The following is a 21,520-nucleotide window of genomic DNA, read 5'->3' as shown; positions in this document are numbered from 1 at the left end:
TTTTCCATTTCATTCTTTGTGATTTTGATATCTGAAAAACACATGTATGTACTACATCCATGCTCACATACTGAAAACATTTCTCGCTTGTAATGAACAAATTGCCAACAATACGTTTGCGAATCATCCCAGCGGTTGGATAACTGATATGTTTTCTATGTTGCCTCTCACATCTCCACACTTTTGCTTGTGGTTGTATTTGGCCTCGCGCACAAAAACCAAACAAAAACAAATCCAACTGCAATTGCCTTTGTTTGAGTTTCAATTGTATTTATCTGCTCTCTGTAATGAGCGAAACGAAACAAAATAATGCGTTTCATTTCGTTTATTTTCGAACTTTGGTTATGAGAAAGTTTATCATTAATAATTGCGAAAGATTGTGCTTTTCCATGATGCGCAAGTAAAAAGTTTTACTCGAATGTAGCTCAAATGCCCTGACTGGACTTCAGTTTGTAAACTCAATGCCGGCTCGAACGTTTCTTTTTCATGTTTCAAAATATTGTTGCTGCGTCTACTTAATAAAGTAATCTAATTTAAAATTTCGTAACTTTGATTCCAATTCGAATAACACGACATCTAAAGAACTTTCGCTTCAGTTTAGAATGGCATGGTTTTCGACTTTCGTCCAACGCACAGTATCATTAAGCTATCATAAAAATGTTGTGTTTTTAGGTCATATTTTATATTGGCTGCGCATTTGTCACATACATATGTATGTATACCGGGCATACAGTTTTAATTTTTCATATTACAGCAAATTTTGGATAGGTATTTGTGTAATTGTACTCTCCAATGCTTCTAATATGAAAGCCATATTGGCAATGTGGCATATTTCTGGAAAGTAAAATTTCCTTTGGTCTACTTGTGTAAAAGTTCATTTTGCTAATTTTATCATTTTGAATATTTCATACGCTTCGCCTACCGTCAGAATTATTTTCCGTTTTGGTACAGGCATTCAATTTTTGTTCAGTTGTTGTTGTAGCAGCATAAACATGAACACTTTCCCTGCAAATGTCCGGCTCTGGCGGCTAGGTGATTGAGATTCCTTAGCGTGCCCTTTGGGGATGGCTTGAAGAAATTCTCCAGCCTAGATCCCTTTTCTCTCATCCACTCCATCAACAGCACTGGATGGCTGTAGAAGGTTTTCTCTTCCCAAAATTTTTTTTTTGCACAGCTAATGGTCCACATTATGGTATCAAAACGGCACGTAAGTGCTACTTGAAGTGTGCATGTGGCACTCTTGCTATTTTACCTACCTACCCACCGTGCGGTAGTGCACAGGTTCGAAGCCTGGATCATGAAACACGATCGAAAAAAATTTCTTCCAATAGTAGGTGCCCATTGGCAAGGGCAAGCTTCCGAGTGCATTCCTGCCATGTAAAAGCTTCCCATAAAAAACATCTGCCGTTTGGAGTTGTCTTAAAACTGTAAGTGCCTCTGTTTGTGAAAAAACATCAAGACGCACACCACAAACACAAAACTCTAATAGAAACTTAACTAGGTTCTTAACAGTTCCTTGAAGTTGTTGATTATCAGGAGTGCACCAGGACCGACGTCTGCAACTATTCGTCCAAAAGGAAGATTCTTCTGTGAATATTACGCATCAAACCATGCAAATCTTTTCAATGTGTGATAAAAATAGCGGGTTTTTTTGTGTGCTCCGGAATTTGAGGTCTTCTGCATGTAAACGCCCTCGAATCGTGCCTTTGGATGCATTAGCACCACTTTTACTTAAAACTGCTTCAGCTTCACACAACTTCACTTTTCATTCCAAATGATTTTGTGGATTCTTTTTGGCGTTTTGTGATGTTACCGCCTCATTTGGACGTCCACTACGTTGTGCATCATCGGTGTCTCTACAACCACGTTTGAAGTCAGCAAACCATCGTTTTATTGTTGTTTCTAATGGAGCGGAGTCCCCAAACCAAGTTTCAAGCCATTAGTTTGATTCAACGGTATTTTTCCCCATGTGTAAAATTCAAACACGAAATTCTTTGTTATCCCTTATTTAAAAAAAAAAAACCAAAGGAACGTCACTCTTAGCACAATAACTCACGAACTAATGAATAGAATATCATGGAATTTTAACAACTGTTTTTTTAAGGTTCGTACTAACTGATAAAGAGGGGACTACAATAAAACTGGTGCTATCTATGTGTTAGGACTGGGACTCTTCAGCCGATGTGTTACCGTTGCGCCGATTTATTTATAAATATCTTCGATATCTTCAATTGTTTTGCTGCAGATATATGTTACCCTTTTTAGACTTTTACGCTGTAGACATAGGAACATTTCTTCAAATCGTTTCTCAAACGCGGAACCCATTTAGTAAGAGCAATGCACACTTTCTAAATATCTCACAAAACCAACACATAGCACAACGCGTATTGCTGAACGGAGCCACCTATTTAGCAGCATTTAAATTTTTTGTATAATGGAACTCTAAGTTTAAATTTTGCCGGTCACGCTTCTATTGGGCAGACTCTATATATATATGTATATATATACAGTGAATTTTTTTAGTTTTTATTGTAAATAAAAAGTTTTCGCTCCGAACTTAGCGCGTACCTCCCCGTGTTATACGTAGACGCAACACCAATCTGCTACTATACGGCATGCCGAATTTCGTCTAACTTCTGCCCTTCTTTGTTTAATTTTCTTTTTAATACCCATACACTTGTGCCTAAGAGTCTTATAATTTTCTTCGCATAACATAAAATAACCGAGATAGGCACTAAGTGGCAACTCAACTTTTTAATTTTAGATGTATCATAAAATGTAACCTGAAGCTAAAATGAATCTGAATGAACCTCCAATCTCGAGGTAAATTAGCTATGACAGGACTTACATATGTATGTATACCGAGTTAGCCATGTTTGTCCGTCGGTCTATGTGCACGATAACTCAAGCAACATTTAATAAATTGCATGAAACACATCTTAGACTTACGATAATTTTCAAAAAAGCAAACAACTTGATATATCTGTTATAAATTATGGAAAGTTACACAGATTTTATACAAATTGGGAAACTGCGAAAATCAATGTGACGCAGCTAAAATTAAAACAAAATGTGCTGTGAAACGCTCGCAAACCTGGATTGCTGGCCACCTTATTTAGACCCAAAGTAAATATTACTGAGAACGGATAAAAACCACGCTCACGTTCATGTGCTAAATCTGAGTTCCGTTCCTGTGACGCTGCAAGCTATTTATAACCCCCATTGTGTCTGAGTTTGTTTAATTCCAACAGCTAGCCAAATGTTGACATTCTGTAAAAAAATATCGGAAATTGTTCATTTAAAAAGCGCGCGTTACACTTATGCCTATGTATGTCTAAATATAGTATCGCAGAGTTTGAGCTTGATCTGTCAGTTAGCTTGTTTTTGGCATTTATTTATATCAGTCAACCGCAGGTGTGCTCTGCGATTTTCACTATGGATAAAAATATTTTAAAATCCGGGTCGTTCCGATTACGTAGAACCAACTGTCGTGGGAACGTGGGATGAAAACGTCGACAAAGTCAATGCAATAGTGCTGGAAAACCATCATTTAAATTTGAGGGGGGTAGCTTGGGACATTAGCGTGTCTCAAGAATCAATTCGCAAAAATTCATCGGAAGAAGATGGCTGAAGACATGCTTGAACAAGTGAATTCGGACCCAACGTTTATCCAGCGCATCATAACAAGTGATTAGACGTGGGTATATGAGTTTGACATGCAAACCGGCCAACAGGCGGCTGAATGGCGCTATTCACATGAGTCGAAACCCAAAAAACCACGTTAAAGTCGGTCAAAAGTGAAAGTCATGCTACTCGTTTTATTTGATTATGACAAAAACTCGACAAATGTCATTGAACAGAACAACCACCGTATTCACAGGATTTAGCCCCCTGTGACTTTTTCCTTTTCCGAAAACTGGAATTGCCACTGAAAACTGAAGACGCTCAAGAATATATCTTCAAACGCTTTGATGACAGGAGTAATCGTTGGCATATGCATATTGCGTCGAATGGAACCTATTTTGAAGGCGACAAAATAAATGCTGGTGATTAGACAATTATTTTTACGTTTTATTGAACAATCCCGGTACTTTTTGACAGAATGCAAAGTTCGGTCCGGATCGAGATTAGCCTTCAATGTTTAGTTTTATGTTTATTGTTGCTATAATCCCTTTTTTATTTTATTTTCCTCGGCTCAAGAAAGAGTGTTTCCCTGATCTGCAAACTAAGCGCCTGCAGAAATTCTTCTTCTAATATCGTGGGATGTTGCTCCGCATCCAATTTGTGGAGCCGGCCCTTTAATCCAGAACGAAAGTGGATTGGGCATCTCCACGGCTCTTACAAAAATCTTGTTAATCTTGAAATATATGGAACGATTAAAATATTCTCTGTCACTGCAAGTATACATACACACTCGTACATGCGTAAAAAGCAATAGGTGTACTATATGTATATAGGTACATATATACTCGTATATGTTAGCTTTTTCGTCTTTCAAAATAATTTATTCAGTACCACCTCAAGCTGATTTATTAACTGCATTGCAGTGTCGGTGGCCTTTATTGTGACTGTGGCTTTAGTACGCTTCCTACACCACTATTACCAAAGTGTCATCCGCGCTGAAACAAAACGTTAATCTTTACTTAACTTCCAGCATGACATTTTTATTTATCTTCATGCTAGCAGCCAAAAATCAGCCACAAACAAACATATATACACATACGCGTGCACCCTAGTAGAACTATCATATAATCCAACGCAGTGAGATAAAAGTGGGGTGGGCAGAACACTTTCAATAATTTGCTTATATTTACATACATATGTGGAATACGAGGAGGGAGATTCCATCTCACAATCTCTTTAGAGGAAGAGGTGCGTTGGGTTAGATTGCTCTCGCAGAAGCAACTGCTACAGTGGCGTGCTCCCTCTGCGGATAAATGCACCTCGTATTTCCAGGTAAAGTGCGACTCTACAACTGAACGATAGAAGCGCCGAGAAATATATTTCATATAAAAAAGAGATTTGGCTTAGAAAAGTGTAGGTGCGAAGACCTTGAGGTCTGATAAACAGAAATGCAGCCCGAAGAGCAAATAAGGACTGATTTCTGTAAATATAAAGAAGGGAATATGCTAACCAAGCACCAGAATAAGCTTGAGATATGTGGAACAACTTCTTAACACTGATTTCTGTAAATATAAAGAAGGGAATATGCTAACCAAGCACCAGAATAAGCTTGAGATATGTGGAACAACTTCTTAACACTGTCAAATGGCGGCTTAACAGAATGACAAATTTGATCATAAAGAAACAACTCCAATACATATTCAGGGACAAAGTTCACATCCCTACCATAATGCCAGTTCAGAACACCAGACGCGGCATTAGAAGGCATAAAGCTAATAGAGCCGATGGTATACAATCTTCTTGGATGAATTAATGTTCAATGATTGGAACCTAAGTACACCCTGATCATCTGCAAGAAGGATAGTCCTTTGTACAATACAAACTTGGTATAGGATTTTTCAAGATCGCTTATAAAGTTGTATTGACATTACTGTGCGAAAGACTGATGCTCAATACTTCAAACCGCTTTGAACCACGGTTCCTGCTGGCAACAGATAAAGAGTATTGGAAAGTACGTCGCTGTTGTCAGTTATATTCTTATTATTGTGTTAATAATTATAATTACAAGTAAAATTATAAATTATTACCTTATCGCAAGCTTCCAGGGATATTGGTTTATTCAGTATATGAATTTAAGTTAGATGCGTAATATTAAAATTTTTTTTACGAAGTCAAAGATAGTTTTCACATTAGTTTCTGTCTGGTTGCAAAGTAGATCAAGGAGTTGACTGAGAGCGAATATGAGAGCAGAGCAGTATAGCAGAATATGGCATACAGTTAAATTCGAAGCGTTGCAGAATTGGTGAGTAGCTTTTAAAAATAATGTAGGGAGTAACTAGGCGTTTACAAGTACAATTTTGCAAAGACAATAGCAATACATTCACATTTTTTTAGTAACACTTTCCCAATTCTCTCATATTCTTCGTCACTGTCAGTGATTTTTCAAAGACAGTACATTCACTGTCGTAGCTGACCAATTCGTTGTATTTCGCGAAAGTAAGCGAAATTGAATCACAAAAGAGCGCGAAATTCCGATAAATCTATTTTAATTTGATGATTTCGCGTGCTATTAAAATATTACAGTACTCTTATTACAGGCGATAGGAATTGCAATTACCAAATGGTTATAATTCCAGTAGCCTCGAAAGGAATAAATTAAAATGAATACATATAAACTACATCGAATTAACTTAATTACAAATGCAACGATCGTTCTTTTGAAAAATTTGAAATACCATTACAGTAATTCGCTCCTGCTTTGTCTGTGAATATGAGACAGCATCCTTCAAACGGAACAGAATAGTTCAAATAGTTAAAAAAAAGTAAATTTGGGAATCATATGAGAAAAATTTTTTATTGAAGTGAATTTCATTGGTATCTTTCGAGGTGTTTGGAATCGGTAGATGATGAGTGATTAGATGCCATCCCGGATGAAATGCGACAAACCAAATAAAAATCTCACTCAGTGAGTAGCATTTTTATAAACATCTTCTAGAAGGCTCTCATGCATTCACCAGCGTTTAAAGTTCGTAATTGGGTTATTTCATACATTTCGAGGGAGTTTGTATGGTAAGGGTGTATAAATATCTGGCGAACGGTTGTAGGAGTTACACAATATGAAGACGTTAGTTAGCAATTAATTTTGAAACAAGAACCTCTCTTTCTTTTTGAATTCTACTTATTACTACACGATCGTACTAAGTAAATTCCTTAAAAAAATTCTCTTTGCCACAATCACAATTTATTCTATTGTTGAAATATCGTTGACGCTTTTCAATAGTGGGTTTTCTATGAAGCTATCTCGAGGCTCCAAAATATTTAGCTGTATATTGCGAGTACTTTCCTTACTACCTATTTGTGTGTAATTGTGCATATGTATGGTTGTCCATGAGTGTATACATATGTATGTAGCGACAGCAAAAATGCATAAAATTCGAATTTATTTTAGCATATCAATTCGTCGCATATCCTTGGCTGGTTTTTTTTTCTACTTTTTCACGTCGCTCTCTCTTCCTTCGCTCTGCTTCCTTCGCTTTCTGCATGGCACAGCTACGGAAGAAGTCGGAATCTGATTCCACTACTGCACTACTAAACTTTGACTTCGGAAACCAACGAAAACATGAAAGGCCAATATAATCCAAAAAAGCTGTACGTTAGTGCATGCTTGTGTATGTAAATATGCATATGTGTGTATGTACATATGTGGATAGTGTGTGTATATGCAGCGATGTTTTGGCCAAAGTGTTATGCATGGTGCGTTGGTGTCGCCTAGGATGGTTGGGTGCTCTCGCAATTGACGTCGTACTGGTGTTGTTGTTACCCTGCGCATGTCACAAGACATCGATGTCAACTGGCGGCATTGGCGCTAGCTGTTTAGCTAACCGGAAGTCGATATTTTTGGTTACTTATCTATGGAAATTATTTTCCGCTCAATGTGCTGCTCGCTTTTTCACATGAGCTACAATATGTATGTATCCATGCAGTAGTTATGTTTGCATACTGGCTAAAGCAGAAACTATTTCTATTTGTTGACGTGCTGTGAGCAGTCTTCGTAAGTACATATATTGGTCCACTGCCCCTGTTGCTGTCAAAGTAATCTGTGTGAAACTTAAAGACGTTGATTTATTTATGTTCGATTAATTCATTTCCAGTACGTGGTATAGTGCCCTGAGCCGCACACAATTGTAGGCGATTTACGTTAAACTGTCGAATGTACTCTTTGACCGGATTTCGGCTGTTGCTGTAAGTTATCATTTCCTGTCGCAAGTAACTTAGTGCCTTTTACTTCTTCTTCATTTTCCATTTATAGCACAAATCGGCTTATATGTTTTTAGTTATATTACATTTGTTACATAAACACATTTTATTATTTGGCCTAATTGACGACGACCGCTATTAGTTTGCGCGTGACTATAATTATTTGACAATTAAGGTAAAAAATAATAAAGAGCAAATAAATTTAAATCTGCATATAGAGCCGTCGAGAGAAAACTTGATGATGTGATTAAATAGAAGTTCTCCGTGTAGATATTCTTTAACGTATAGAGGCAGAAACAACATAAGGATGTTAAATTTCCAGGTTTGGCCATCCGAAGCAAAATTGTGAGAGTAACTTCGACTGCCACATGACCGGGTACACGGCAGCAGAATTCTGCCCACAGGTTTGGCCTTCAGCTTTGGTGGAAAACGAAATTGAGTGAACAAACTTCGACTGCCACATCACTAATTTTTTATAGATATTTTTTAGGATTTTTTTTTAAGAAAATAAAATGCGATCGTTTTGATTTTGTATTATGTTATTATTGACATCGAATAGTATACAAAAACATTTTTTTTACATATTTTTAGTGTGGCACCAAAGTAAACGTCTTAAAAAAATAGGTGGCAACAGGATTTTGGCTCTTCGGGACATCTGAAACGAAAAAGTTCAACTGATTATTATTCTGTAAGCCTGCCATTCTGGCAGGTGCTACAATAGGAACATTTTTTTGAAAAATAACAAAATGAATAGAAACAACGATGCCACTTAAACCACGAAATGGGTCCGTTGTGAGCCCCGGAGGCTGGGCTACATTTCCCTTTCCATATTAAACCATCCTGAGCTTTTGACAAAGCGTAAAAAGTTGTTGATGCCTAAAATGTATAGATTATCTATATTCGTTAAGAAGTAGGATTTTAAAAATCGGTTCCTGCTTCTGGCTAGAGCTGGGCATGGGCAAAAAAGTTGTTGAATTGTTTCCAACTCCTCCTCATTTCTGCAGCTACGACAGAAATCATACGTGTAAACGCCTAATCTCTTTGCATGATTTCCCATGAGGCAATGTCCTGTGAGGCCCCTACTAAGGTCCTGATTTGAAGTCTATTCAGTTTTATAATACTCTTTGACAGACGTAAATTTAGCCTTGGCCATGTTTGCCTAGCAATTTCACAGGGGTTAACGCTAATCCATCTTTGATTTGCAGAACTGATTAATGCGTCCTTAATGAGAAGCTTACAAGTTGCGAGAGGTATCTCCATAAAATTACTTATGTTTGGCATACTGGTACCTTCTCTTGCAAGTTGGTCTGCCCTACAGTTCCCTGGTATATCGCTGTGGCCTGGAGCCCAACATAAGATTATACGATATTGTTTGGCCATCTCATTTAGAGATTGGCGACAACGTAAGACACTCCTTGATGTTGTTTGGAATGCATCCAGGGCCCGTAGGGCAGCTTGGCTGTCTGATAGAATGCAGATATCCGTTGATGATATTCTGTTTATCTTTATCCATTTTAAGGCTTCATGAATAGCATTTATTTCCGCTTGAAAAATTCTACAGTGATCCGGTAGTTTAAAGAATAAACTAATAGAAAGCTCTTCGCAAAATAACGCTGATCCTACACCGGTGTCCATTTTAGATCCGTCTGTGTAGATCTTAAAGGGCGTGTTGGGTGTTGGATCTTCTTCGAACCATTCCAGTCTAGAAGGGATTTTCATTAGGAAATTCCTTTCGAAGCAAATAATGTGAGGGTGATAATCACATTCACTGGGTATATCCGTGTAGGAGTCTAAGATGGTTGAATGCCCATGTGTGACAGTCCTCCATTGTGAGCTCGCTTTGAGCCTTAAAGCGGAGCAGGCCGCTGAGTATTTGCAGAAGAGATCTAGGGGTGGCAGATGTAATATGATGTCCAAGGCCATGGATGGCGTGGTTTTTATGACGCCACATATTGCTAATTCCGCTGATCTCTGCACCTTATTCAATAAATTAGAATAGGTTTTTTTCTGCATAGCACACCACCAGACAACTTTTCCATATAGAACAATGGGTCTGACGACAACAGTGTACTGCCAATGAGCAACCTTAGCTTTAATTCCCCAAGTCTTGCCTAAAGCTCTCTTACAGGCATACAAAGCTAGGTTCGCTTTACTGAGTCTTTCTAAGATGTTTGACTTCCAAGTCAGTTTCCTATCTATGTTAAGTCCCAAGTACTTGGTTTCTTCCGAAATCACAAGAGCTTCCCCCTTGAGCATAATTGGACTTAGCTGAGGGATTTTGTGTTTCCTAGTGAACAATATGAGTTGTGTTTTGTCTGGGTTGACTCCTAGACCACACTTTTCTGCCCACCTAGAAAGTATGTCTAAAGCATTTTGTGAGAGGAGAGGAAATGATGGGATGATGGGAGTTTAGGATTAACAGGGGACCTACGTCGGTACGGTGATCTTCATATGGTGATTGGATGGCCACCAATTTTGCCGTAAAGCAAATTGATGGCTAGCCAATCCTCATATGAAGCTTCCCTCTTAGTTCGTGTTGGGTTGGTCCCCATGATATGGGGGTCAAACCACCACTTAAGCCTCATCCGCGCGGGAAGGAGACCAACATGATGAGGATAGGAGTCCTATAGTCCTATAACTATATACTATAAAATCAAGACGATCGCATTTAATTTTCTTTAAAAAAAAATCCTATTAATTATGGATCATCCGTACCTACCTTCTTATGAAAATTCATTTTAATGTTCTCTAACGTATTGAGATGCTGGACAATAGGAAAAACTCCCAAAAATTCTACCAGAAAGTTTGGCGGTTTACAGAAAATTGCAAAACCGGTCGTTTTCCTGTAAGAACAAACACGACAATCTGGTGACTGACATCCAGAGCCCACTCTGCCTAATCCATAAGAAGTGTATTGCTATAATCTGTATCAATTTCTGCGGACTTAGTCTTCTAAATACCGCGTATAAGCTTCTAGCGAGCATATTGCAGCTGAATGCTACCATCAACCAAATGATTGGAACTGTTCAGTGTGGCTTTAGACCTGGAAAATCTACAATCGACGAGATATGCGCAATACTCCGATTTTTGGAAAAGACCCACAAAAGAAAAATCGACCCAACCCATCTTTTAGCCGATTTTAAAGCTACGTCCGACAGCACGAGAAGGAGTTACCTATATGCCACGATGTCTGAATTTGGTATCCCCGAGAAACTAATACGTCCATGTGAGATTACGTTGTTCAATAGACTTCTCCGAGGAGTTTGACACCAAATGATGTTTCAGATAGACTGACTCGCTGTCGTGTGACTTCTTTAACCTGGAAATGATTAGGAGTGTACAATCTTTGCTGGATAAAGAAGCAAAGCAAATGGGTCTGGTGGTGAACGAGACAAAACGTAGTACCTCCTGTCATCAAACAAACAGTCGGCGCACTAGCGTATCGGCAGTCGCGTCACTCTTGACAGTTATGATTTGCCCACAAATGCTGCTTTGGACTAAGTAGGTAATTGAGTACTAAAGTCCTCTCACAACGAACAAAACTAACCTCTATAAGTCTCTCAGAAGCTTTGATGATGACAATGTCCGAGGAAGCGTCTTTTGGAGTGTTTGATAAAAAGAATCAGCGAAAGATTTTTAGGCCTTTGCACGTTAGTGACAGCGAGTATCGTAAGCGTTGGCTGGGTCATGCCAAATGCTCTGCCTTTGAAAGCATTCAATGCGGTACCACCTGGTGGTAGCAGAGGAAGGGTAAGGTGGGGAAGAAGGAAAAGATCCGGTGGGGAAGGACTTGGCTTCACTTGACGTGTCCAGTGGGCGGCAGTTAGCACGAGACAGAATAACTGGCGCGTTGTTAAACTCTGCCAAAATCGCGTAAGCGGTTATCGGACCAATCAAGAAGAAGAATAACGTATTTTTCGCTATAATGAAGTGGCTTAAAACTATATATGGCACGCATGAACCTAGGATTTTATTTCTAATACAATTTTTTTTATTTATGTTTATTAATTAATAAAATAAAATTGAATGAAATAATTGGTGTGTACATTCTTTGCTCGGTGTTTGGTAGAGCTCCTCTTCCAATTTATAGTATGCGTTTTGAAGTTTTGCTCAAATGGGGTTTTATGCCCTCTCCGAATGGCAGATGCATGTTTCATGAGGATATTTTTCATGGCAGAAATACATTCGGAGGTTTGCTAAACCATTTCTATCATTTGGTTTTTCATGCCCTCAGTCGGCTCCGAACCTGAGCCTTACAGAATGGTAGCGATCCGATTACAACATTCGTCAGTTGCATTTAAGTTCTTTATTTAGTTATAGTGTCAGTACGTACATACCTATATACATATAAATTAACACATGTGTTTGTGAGCTGCCAATACTGTCATATACATACATATATGTATATATGTATGTACATATATTATTGAAGTATGTATAGAAAAATATTTGCTATTTTTATGCTCCACCACAGAGTTTGCATTTCCCATCGCATCTGTTTTTGTGCAGCGGAAAGAAAAATCGTTAAACCGGAAATAGATTTTACTCCCGTCAGTGAAGCTTCGTGTGTATGCGGGAGTAAATTTATGCGGTTAGGAGTGTGGATGTGTGTGTGCGAGGAAATGAATCATGTGCTTGCGAAAAATGGATGCAAAAAATGTTACGGATAAAAAGCTAAAATTTTATAAAAAATGACACCGAATGAATTTGAATGACAAGGGAGCAAAAAGTCAAATCACGCAGGCTTGTGGTTTCGGCAAAATTAAATTCAATTTTGAACGGCTGCGAGGAAAGTATTTTGCTTTGCTTTAATAAAGTGAATATAAATAATAATAGTGTGCACATTTTAACTATATAGATACATATGTATATCTACTACAATGTAAGAACATGCATTTAGATCTCAAGCTTAAATTGCCCAATCGCGATTATGAAACGATTTGATAGTGGAATACTAACAAATAAACGCCAAATTAAGCAATTAGAATTAATATTCCACTTTAGTTGGGCTGACTAACGCACAAAAATAACCCTCCAAGCTATGCAAATTTTATGTGCTCCCAAATCCGCTTAAGCTCATAAAATTTTAATTTTTTTACCTTTGCCTATTTCGCATTTTTATTTGTGTTTTGGGGCCGCATTCTGTGCCTAATTTTCCGTCCTGCAACAGCTCTGCTGGGAAACTCTTAATAGCCTTCCCCTTCTGGCAACTGCCAGCTGAATGATCAACCACAAACGAAAGTAAAGTTGTCGCGGTGATAAGCATTTAATTTAGTGTTACCAAGTTTCCCACTAACATTTTTAGTTTTTTATATTTGGTTTAACTGTGCATAACTACACGTATATACAAACATACATATCTTTTTATATATAAACAACCACATCTCTTCTTCTTGCTTCCCATAACTTTTTCATACAATTTTAAATAATTTTTTACTTTGTTTGTTGCTGTTGTTTTTCGATTTTTTTCAGGCTGCTGTTTTGTGACATTTTACACTCGTCGCGCTGCCTTAAAAGCCCAAGATGCCCTGCACAATGTGAAAACCTTAAATGGGGTAAGTTAATAAATCAAAAAAGCTTTACCGTCTTTTTTGTTGTTTATTACTTTTATCGGGGTGTTTACAAACTAAATTTGAAGATTTTTCTAAGTATGTTAATTACATAGGAGGTAATTTACTACACACCTCTTTTCCTAATTTATAAAGAGTCTGTTTGTCCATTAGAACAGCCTTATTAATTTGTAAAATAAAACCATTTTTATGAAATGGCCTAAAGAGCGATATTGGGGTGAAACCTCTTTTAACAGTTTAATTTTGGCCTTGATTCTGCATATTTTGATTTATTTTATTTATTTATTAATCAACGAACAGGATGCTTGAAGACTACCTATGAGATAGATAGAGATACAAGCAAAGGCCTTATGACAAGTGTCTTATGAGTAACTTTTTAAAAGTAGACCTATATTTTAACAACCGAAAATCTGTGAGGAAACATTAAAATTAATTTGATTGAGCCACAAATATCAGCGAGAAAAGACATCGACAATAGAACACGCCTACACTCTAAGATTAATTAGTAAGCACGGAATGGGGCCAACGAATTTCATCGAGCGGAGAGCAAAGCGCACAAAAGTTCTCTGAACAGACTCTAGTCCATTAATATAGACCGCGTATTTTAACCTGGACCGAACTAAGACAAGTAGAACAGTTTGAGAAAACGAAGGACTGGATTTGTTAAACTACTAAAAAGAACAATTGCGTTTTGGAGTAAGAACAGCTACACTTATATATACAATATAATATAATATTTATACCAGTCAACGCAAATGCGGACATGTGCGTAAATCCGCGGAATGACCAGAATTTACGAAGAATTTTATTTAGTTTTGGGGTGCAAGTACTTATGAGTTATTATTTGCCGGCAATGAGGTTGCAAAACATTTTGGAATACAGAAAGCGAAATTACCATTCATCGTGAATGCCTACTAGCAATTGAATCTTATTTACTAGGCTTAGATGCCCAATTAGTGGCGACGGAATGGATACTGTTAAATCAATCTAAAAGCTGAAGCTATCCTCAAAGACTCCAGACGATCGAATTTAATTTAACATTATGTCATAGTTTCAAATTTAGAGGCATAATAGGCTTGTTTTCAACTTATATTTAATACTTTCGTTATTTTAAATATTTTCGTTGGTATCCTTTTTGCTTTTGTGCATGTTTGAGAATTAAATGGACACTGTTATCAATTCAATAACATTTTAATAAAAAAAATGTCCCGTATATGAGGATTTTATATTTGCCTTAAGCGAATGGTGTTGAAAATCTTACAGAAATATGTGGATACACCCTTACCGTATCGAAATCCATTAAGAACTAACTGGGAAAACTTCAAAAATGTAGTGAATAATAGGTTGGGAAGAATTCCGATCAGCCAAATCACTCTCACGGAAAACCTTGAGAGTAGTAGGGTTACAACATTGGATAACACATTCAGTAGGACTTACAAAACGTCGTGTCCAATTAAATATAGAAAAAAATCTACAGCAATGAGGGAAGAAGCCAGATCAAATTTTAAACTCAGGTACTCAACAGATAATTGGCACCTGTACAGATATAGTCGGAGACAGTACAAAAGGACAACCAGGGCCGCCAAGAAGAAGAGCTGGAGAGATTTTTGTTCTTCGATCGAATCTACCAGAGATTCTGCGAGGCTCCTCCGTATTTTGTCCAAAGATCATTCAATGGCTTCTTGGGTTAAGAGGCCAGATGGAACTTGTACTTCTACGGCGGAAGAGTCTCTAGAACTTCTCTTAAACACTAATTTTCCGAGATGTAGCGCTCACGATAGCCATGTTGGGATAACCGGCGGAGCCATTATGACCCACAGCATCTTGCCGATGTAAAAGTCACAAAAGAGAAGATTGCATGGGCAATAAAATTATTTTCACTTTTCAAATCTCCAGACCCAGACTGGACTTTTCCCAAGATGTTACAGGAAACTCTTGATAATATTCTACCTTGGCTAATGTAAATTTTCTAAGCTTGTGTAAACCTAGGTTATATTTCAAATATCTGGAAAGTTGTCTTCATAACAAAGGTAGGCAGAACGGGACATGCATCAGCGAAGAACTCTAGGCCAATTAGTCTGTCGTCCTTCCTTTTAAAAACATTTGAACGGCTTTTAGACATACACATTAGGAGCTCACTGGATAGCTCTAGTATATCAATTGCACAACATGCTTTCCTCAAAGGCAAATCGACGGAGACTCCGCTTCACGAGGTAATCCAAACAATAGAGGGGTCTCTAGCAAGCAAACAGTAGACCATGGCAGCTTTTCTTGACATAGAAGGTGCATTTAATAACGTTAACACTGATGCTATCCAACGCTAATATGGGTAATATTAACATAACTAAGAGTAAGTGTTATTAGTAAAATCTTAATAAAACTTAATGGAAGTGGGGTAAAAGTGGTCGCATATGCTGAAGATGTGCTGTTAATGGCATCAGGACTGTGTCCCAGTACGATCAGTGGGATCATTCAAAGGGCGCTAGGCGAGTTTAACTCTTACAGGTTACATGTGGCCTAAGTTTAAATGCGCGTAAACCAGAACTTATGCTATTCACGGCCAGATATAAGGTACCAATCTTTCCCTACCAAATATTAACGGGCAAACCCTCTCACTTTCACCCAGTGCAAAGTACTTAGGAGTAATTTTGGACTCCAAACCTAGCTGGAAACTAAACGTCGAAGTACGGGTAAGAAAAGCAGAAATTGCTTTATATGACTGTAAACGTATGCTTGGAAGAAGATGGGGTCTTCAACCCAAGTATACATTATGGTTGTATAAGGCGGTTATGCGACCAAATTTAACGTACGGCTTGGTAGTTTGGTGGAAAGCTCTAGAAATAGAATACAACATCAAATTACTTGGCAGAACTCAAAGATTAGCATGTGCAATAACGTTCGGTGCAATCAGATCATGTGCTAGGGAGGCCCTCAACGCACTGACACACGTTATTCCAATACACCTACTTATTAAGAAGACAGCAACCATGAGTGGATTTAGGCTAAATGAAGCAGGTCGCTGGAAAGAAAAAACGTATGGTCATACCAGTCTATTATTGCGACAAACTCAGTTAACCTCAGTGAGGACTGACTACATCGTCTCGACGGTAACAATCAATAGGAATTTTGCCACTCTCTTTTCATTTAAGGAGGAATCACTAAACTACTTCGACACTACAGCCTATACAGACGGCTCTAAAATGGATTGTGGTGTTGGAACTGGTATATATTCTCATAGACTTAAAATTGAAAGATCTGTGCTTCTCCCTTATGCTTGCAGTGTCTTTCAGGCGGAAGTACTGGCAATTGGGGAAGCTTGTAGGCTACTAATCGCAGATTCCTTTTTTAAGGGCAATATCGCCATTCTTTCGGATACCGAAGCTGCAATCAAGTCACTGGGTTCGGCTACAACAACCTCTAAATTAGTGGAACAAAGCAGGAATAGCCTTACCACCTTGAGCGAAAACCATAAAGTTACCTTAATCTGGGTCCCGGGACATCGGATCCTTGAAGGTAATGAGAAAGCAGATGAACTGGCAAGAAGGGGATCTGCCATGAATAACGGTCTTGCAGAATCAGTATTCACACCACTAGGTGCAGTCAAGAGTGCGATTTCCCTAAAATACCTCCGGATCGCGGATTGTATAAGGAGAGACCAGACGAAAAGCAAAATTAGCAGAACCTTATGGTCCACCTTAAGCAATCATCAACATTGATAAACATGAAACGACGGGACGCTTGGAGACTGGCAGCAGTCATAACTGACTTTTGGTCTGTGGGAGAACAATCAGCGAAAGTGGGCATCCCCCACATACTGTCACAGTTGCAAACAACCAGAGAGAAAGGAAACAACCTTCCATTTCCTCTTCGAATGCCCTGCCCTATGTTATTAACCCTGGGCAAACCACTGTTCGAGAGTCTTGAACAGCTGTCTGGCTTAGATGTCAACAACCTAATAAGGATCTTAAACCGTACAGACTGGATATAGTCCTGCTGTAAATAACCGTTAAACAAGTTGGTAACGAGGATGTGACAACAAAATGGTGCGGGAGCGCTAGTTGGATTCTGGAAGAATCACCACATCAACCAACCAACCAACCATGTATAAATAGAATGCCGATCCAGTTTTTCAAAACTGATTTTGATTTCACTTAATTTACGTACTCATATATAATAACTTCCAAACAGTAGGTCTCATATTATGTTTGTCTTCTAGGCTCTGACTGCAAATCTAATAGTTTTACTGTTAGCAACGCTATCTAATTACAATAAACTATAATAAAAAACACTAAAGCATATCATAATATTAGTAGCAGTTCTGTTTTGGGGGGTAAATATATATGTATTTGCAGTGGGTAAGATAGCGAGCTTGATTTATTAGAATGACCATCCCAAACAGTTTACTGAAACAACTCGCTCTGTGGTGTGCGCGAGAGAAGAAGTGAACAAGTGTGTTGGCCAAAGTCATTGTCTTGGCAGGCGGGGTATTTGCTGAGGGATGAGAAACGGAAATGGTGGTGGCAAGCTACAATAAAAAATGTATTCACTCTTTAAAATTTACTTGAATACACGGCTTTGACCATCAGACCAACCTTCGGTCGTTGCACACCCAATGAGTATCCCCCCTGAATTGGTGTCAGAGTGCGTATACTTCACCTGATGTTGTTGTTCAAATAGCTGTGTGATATATACATGAATGTGTGTTTACATTCTCGGCTGATGAATTGGAATTTATGGCATGCTATTCTGGTGCAAATAGCTCAGACGTATATGTATTTTAGAATGGAGATCTGACTGCAAGTACGCCAAATAATTGCTGCATTTTCAAGTGCCACTCATTTATGTGTAAATAAGGAGAAAAACTTGTTTTTTTTTTATGGTATTTCCATGCTGCGCAACGACTCTGCTTAATTTAGAAGTTTATTCAATCAAAAAACCTTCACGTTAAATACCGAAGCCTTTAAGGTATGATACTTACAGCAAGCATGTCCTGCGCTTTGTGAAGTTTCGATGAAGAAGACATTTATAAGCTTATTGGGACCCTATTCTCTGACGGTTTAATAAAGTAGTTCTGCACCAGATTTTCTGATATTTGCATGAATGTAAGGACTTTGAAATGGAGTTGCAACTTCGTCCGCAAAGTGGATATCTTTTTGTCCCAAATACTTTCTTGCTAAAACATTTCAAATTTTTGTTTTTAAACTTCCCGATAGTATGTCTAGTCTTGGCGATATTATTACTAAATTCAAAAAAATATATTTTTTTTTGTTCATGCCCCTCAATATATTTATTTCGATTTAATTTGTTTCATTAAAAAAATGTTTTTTGGTTGTTTTATTATTATTATTTTTTTTTTTGTTTGTGAGAACATGGACAGATCGTGAAATTATAATGGTACGTCTCGTAGACGTACGCCAAGTTCATATTTCATCGAATACGAAACTTACTCTGAAAAATCAACCACCACTGAGAATATATAAATATCGACTGAGATAAATGCAAATCAAAAATTAAAACGATTATAGGTATGTATGTATATCTCCCTACCGTACGTTATGAAACCAGGGTTAATGTCGTTTTTAAATCATTACATTCTCCTGGTTGCTAAAAAAGGTTGCATTTAATTAGTTTTCATTAAACTCGCTAAATATTATATTTGCTTTTTTCATCACTTCTAGCACAAGGGCCATTATCAGATACATTGGTAATTTTAGATATTTAGTGCTCCTTCAAATTGAGTAGGCGTCTTTTTTATCACTAGAGATATTAGACAGAAATCGGTTGCAGATGTTTTGATGCCTTATTAAGGTTTGATTTGCCGACATCTGAACGCGTTCGTTCCAATTTCGCCGTAAATAGCTTTCTTTTTTTAGGTAAAAATAGTTTCACTTCTTTGAAACCCTGTGTGTGTTGCTCCAAGCAGCTTGTTTAATTTCTTTTACGAAGAAGCCATTTTCCAGCTTTAATTGTTTGAATGAGGCTTTATCGGTGTAATTGTTTTAAAATACTGACAGATGAGATAAACTCACACCGAGTTTCTTAAGCTGCTTGAGACGTGATCCGGGTAAGTCTTCTTCGCATTAAACTTATTGATATATGTATTTGAATTCATTAAATGTAAAGCGGTCGGTAAATAAGAGTAAAAGTACGTTTACATATGCAGTGATCAGCAGTAAATCTACAAATATCAATCTATCCTAAACGGGTAACAGATTAGCAGCAAAATTAATAATCAACTGTTCTGAAATGTTTATCTTAATAGAAATTAGTTTGATGGATTATTTTAGTGTTTTTGGCTTGCTTAATTATTATTAATTGATTTAATTATTATTATTAACAGTTGGAGGAAATCCGTGAACGACGTCTACTGCGGTTGCAAAAAATTATGGGAGCTATGCATGCGAAATTTGGGATTATCTTTTATAATAAGCAATAACTTTATCAAATTTTTTTTCTTAACTAATATAAAGGGTTTTCCAATAACAGGTGTTATCTATATATATAAAAATTAAGTCGAAAAAAAGTGTGCATTTGTCCGGGGTAATCTCAGCAACGCGTTTAAGGAAAACAATGAAAGTTTCACACATTGTTGGTGTTACTTTGGCAAAGGTTTCTGTGAAGTTTGGTTGAAATCCGATAACGCGTGTGTGTGCGGTGCGTCGGTTAAGTGAGTGTGTTTTTGCTATTTGCCGCACGTATTTTTTGTACCGCACATAGCATTCATTAGAATTGAATACATTTTGGTCGTGTGTGTCTGGGCCGATTATTATGAAATTTGGTATATATATATATTTTTCCACGGTGAAGGTTAGTATTATATGCTTATTGATTCCACTCGTCACCAGGTGGCGCTGCCGAAGGCCAAAACGAGGACCCGGGTAACCCTAGGATGTGTTTTTACATTGTGGGTATCAAATCAAAGCTACTGATGAGTGCTTTAAGACAGAGTATTTTTTAGATCTCTGAGTGACCAGGGTCTCGAGATATAGCCGAAAAGGTGGACCAAGGTACCCTTGGGTGTGTTTGTACAATATGGATATCAGATGGAAGCTGTTGATGAAAGCTTTTAAGTGAAGTAATTTTTACTGCCCGTTTCCGGGATAAAGAAAGGAGATGGAGCTGGAGATGGAAGAGGAAAAGGAATAGCTACAGGAAGAGGAAGAGGAAGACCACTTATTATTAAAAGTTAAAAAAAAATTCTAAAAAAATTTTAAAATGTTACATATACGCTTATTATATAAACGTTAATCTGAAGTCAGTTATAGTGAAAAATTCATTGTATCATTGCCGGCGTGATTGGTGATCGTTTCCGCCTTTTTGCAGAAAGGTTATGCTAATATGAGATATTACCCATATCATTCATATATTTACGTATTACCTGTGTACTCACAAATATACGGTTGAAGCAAATATATGTCAGTTTTTTTACTTCGCCTGGAAAAGTTTATATAAATTTAAGAAGTGTAAATAGAACTTATTTTATATCAGACTTCACGCAAAAAAGTCATTTGCACCTGAACACATAGCTGGGTTAAAGCGGGGGGAATAGAACAGTTCTCTTCTCCTTCTCCGCTTTTTCGTACACGACGAAGTGTATGTATCATACGATTGATGTTGTTGTTTATGTGTAAAGGGGAGCGCATCTATGCAAATGCAGAACGGAACAACGACGCGCTCAAACTTTCTTTCTGATCTGATTTTCGAGCAAACAACAAGTGAGTATTTTTTCTCCAGAGAAAACCACGTTTTTAAAATTGTTTTCTGATAAAAACAACCATTTGAGTAAATATTTAAAATATTTTGCATCTATTTGATAGGAAACGAAGATTTACTGAAATATTTAAAATTTTTCACGCAAAATTGTTTCAAAATATTATTTGCCACGATAAAGCCGGAAAAGAAAGAAATTTTATTTTGTTAGTGCAAAGTGAACAGTGGTAAATTTACGTGAGTATATACATACACAAGTTTTTTCTTAATTGCCAAAAAGATAACGAAATATGAAAATTATTTCAAGCAAAGAAATTAAATCAATGTTGATCAACATTTATTCAATAGTGACGTCATAT

General features: G+C 37.4%; 1 protein-coding gene across 5 annotated transcripts in view; it reads left to right on the top strand.

The window, feature by feature from the left end:
* Window positions 1–21,520, top strand: part of LOC128864022 (CUGBP Elav-like family member 2) — a 197,667-nt gene that overhangs the window by 83,307 nt on the left and 92,840 nt on the right. For all 5 annotated transcript variants that reach the window (XM_054103489.1, XM_054103490.1, XM_054103493.1 and 2 more), the window contains exon 3: window positions 13,354–13,436. In XM_054103489.1, the coding sequence (XP_053959464.1) occupies window positions 13,354–13,436 (83 nt within the window). The remainder of the gene's footprint in view (window positions 1–13,353; window positions 13,437–21,520) is intronic.

Source organism: Anastrepha ludens, chromosome 5 (assembly GCF_028408465.1).
Source record: "Anastrepha ludens isolate Willacy chromosome 5, idAnaLude1.1, whole genome shotgun sequence".
Classification (NCBI taxonomy): domain Eukaryota; kingdom Metazoa; phylum Arthropoda; class Insecta; order Diptera; family Tephritidae; genus Anastrepha; species Anastrepha ludens.
This window is presented reverse-complemented; position numbering and strand designations above follow the sequence as displayed.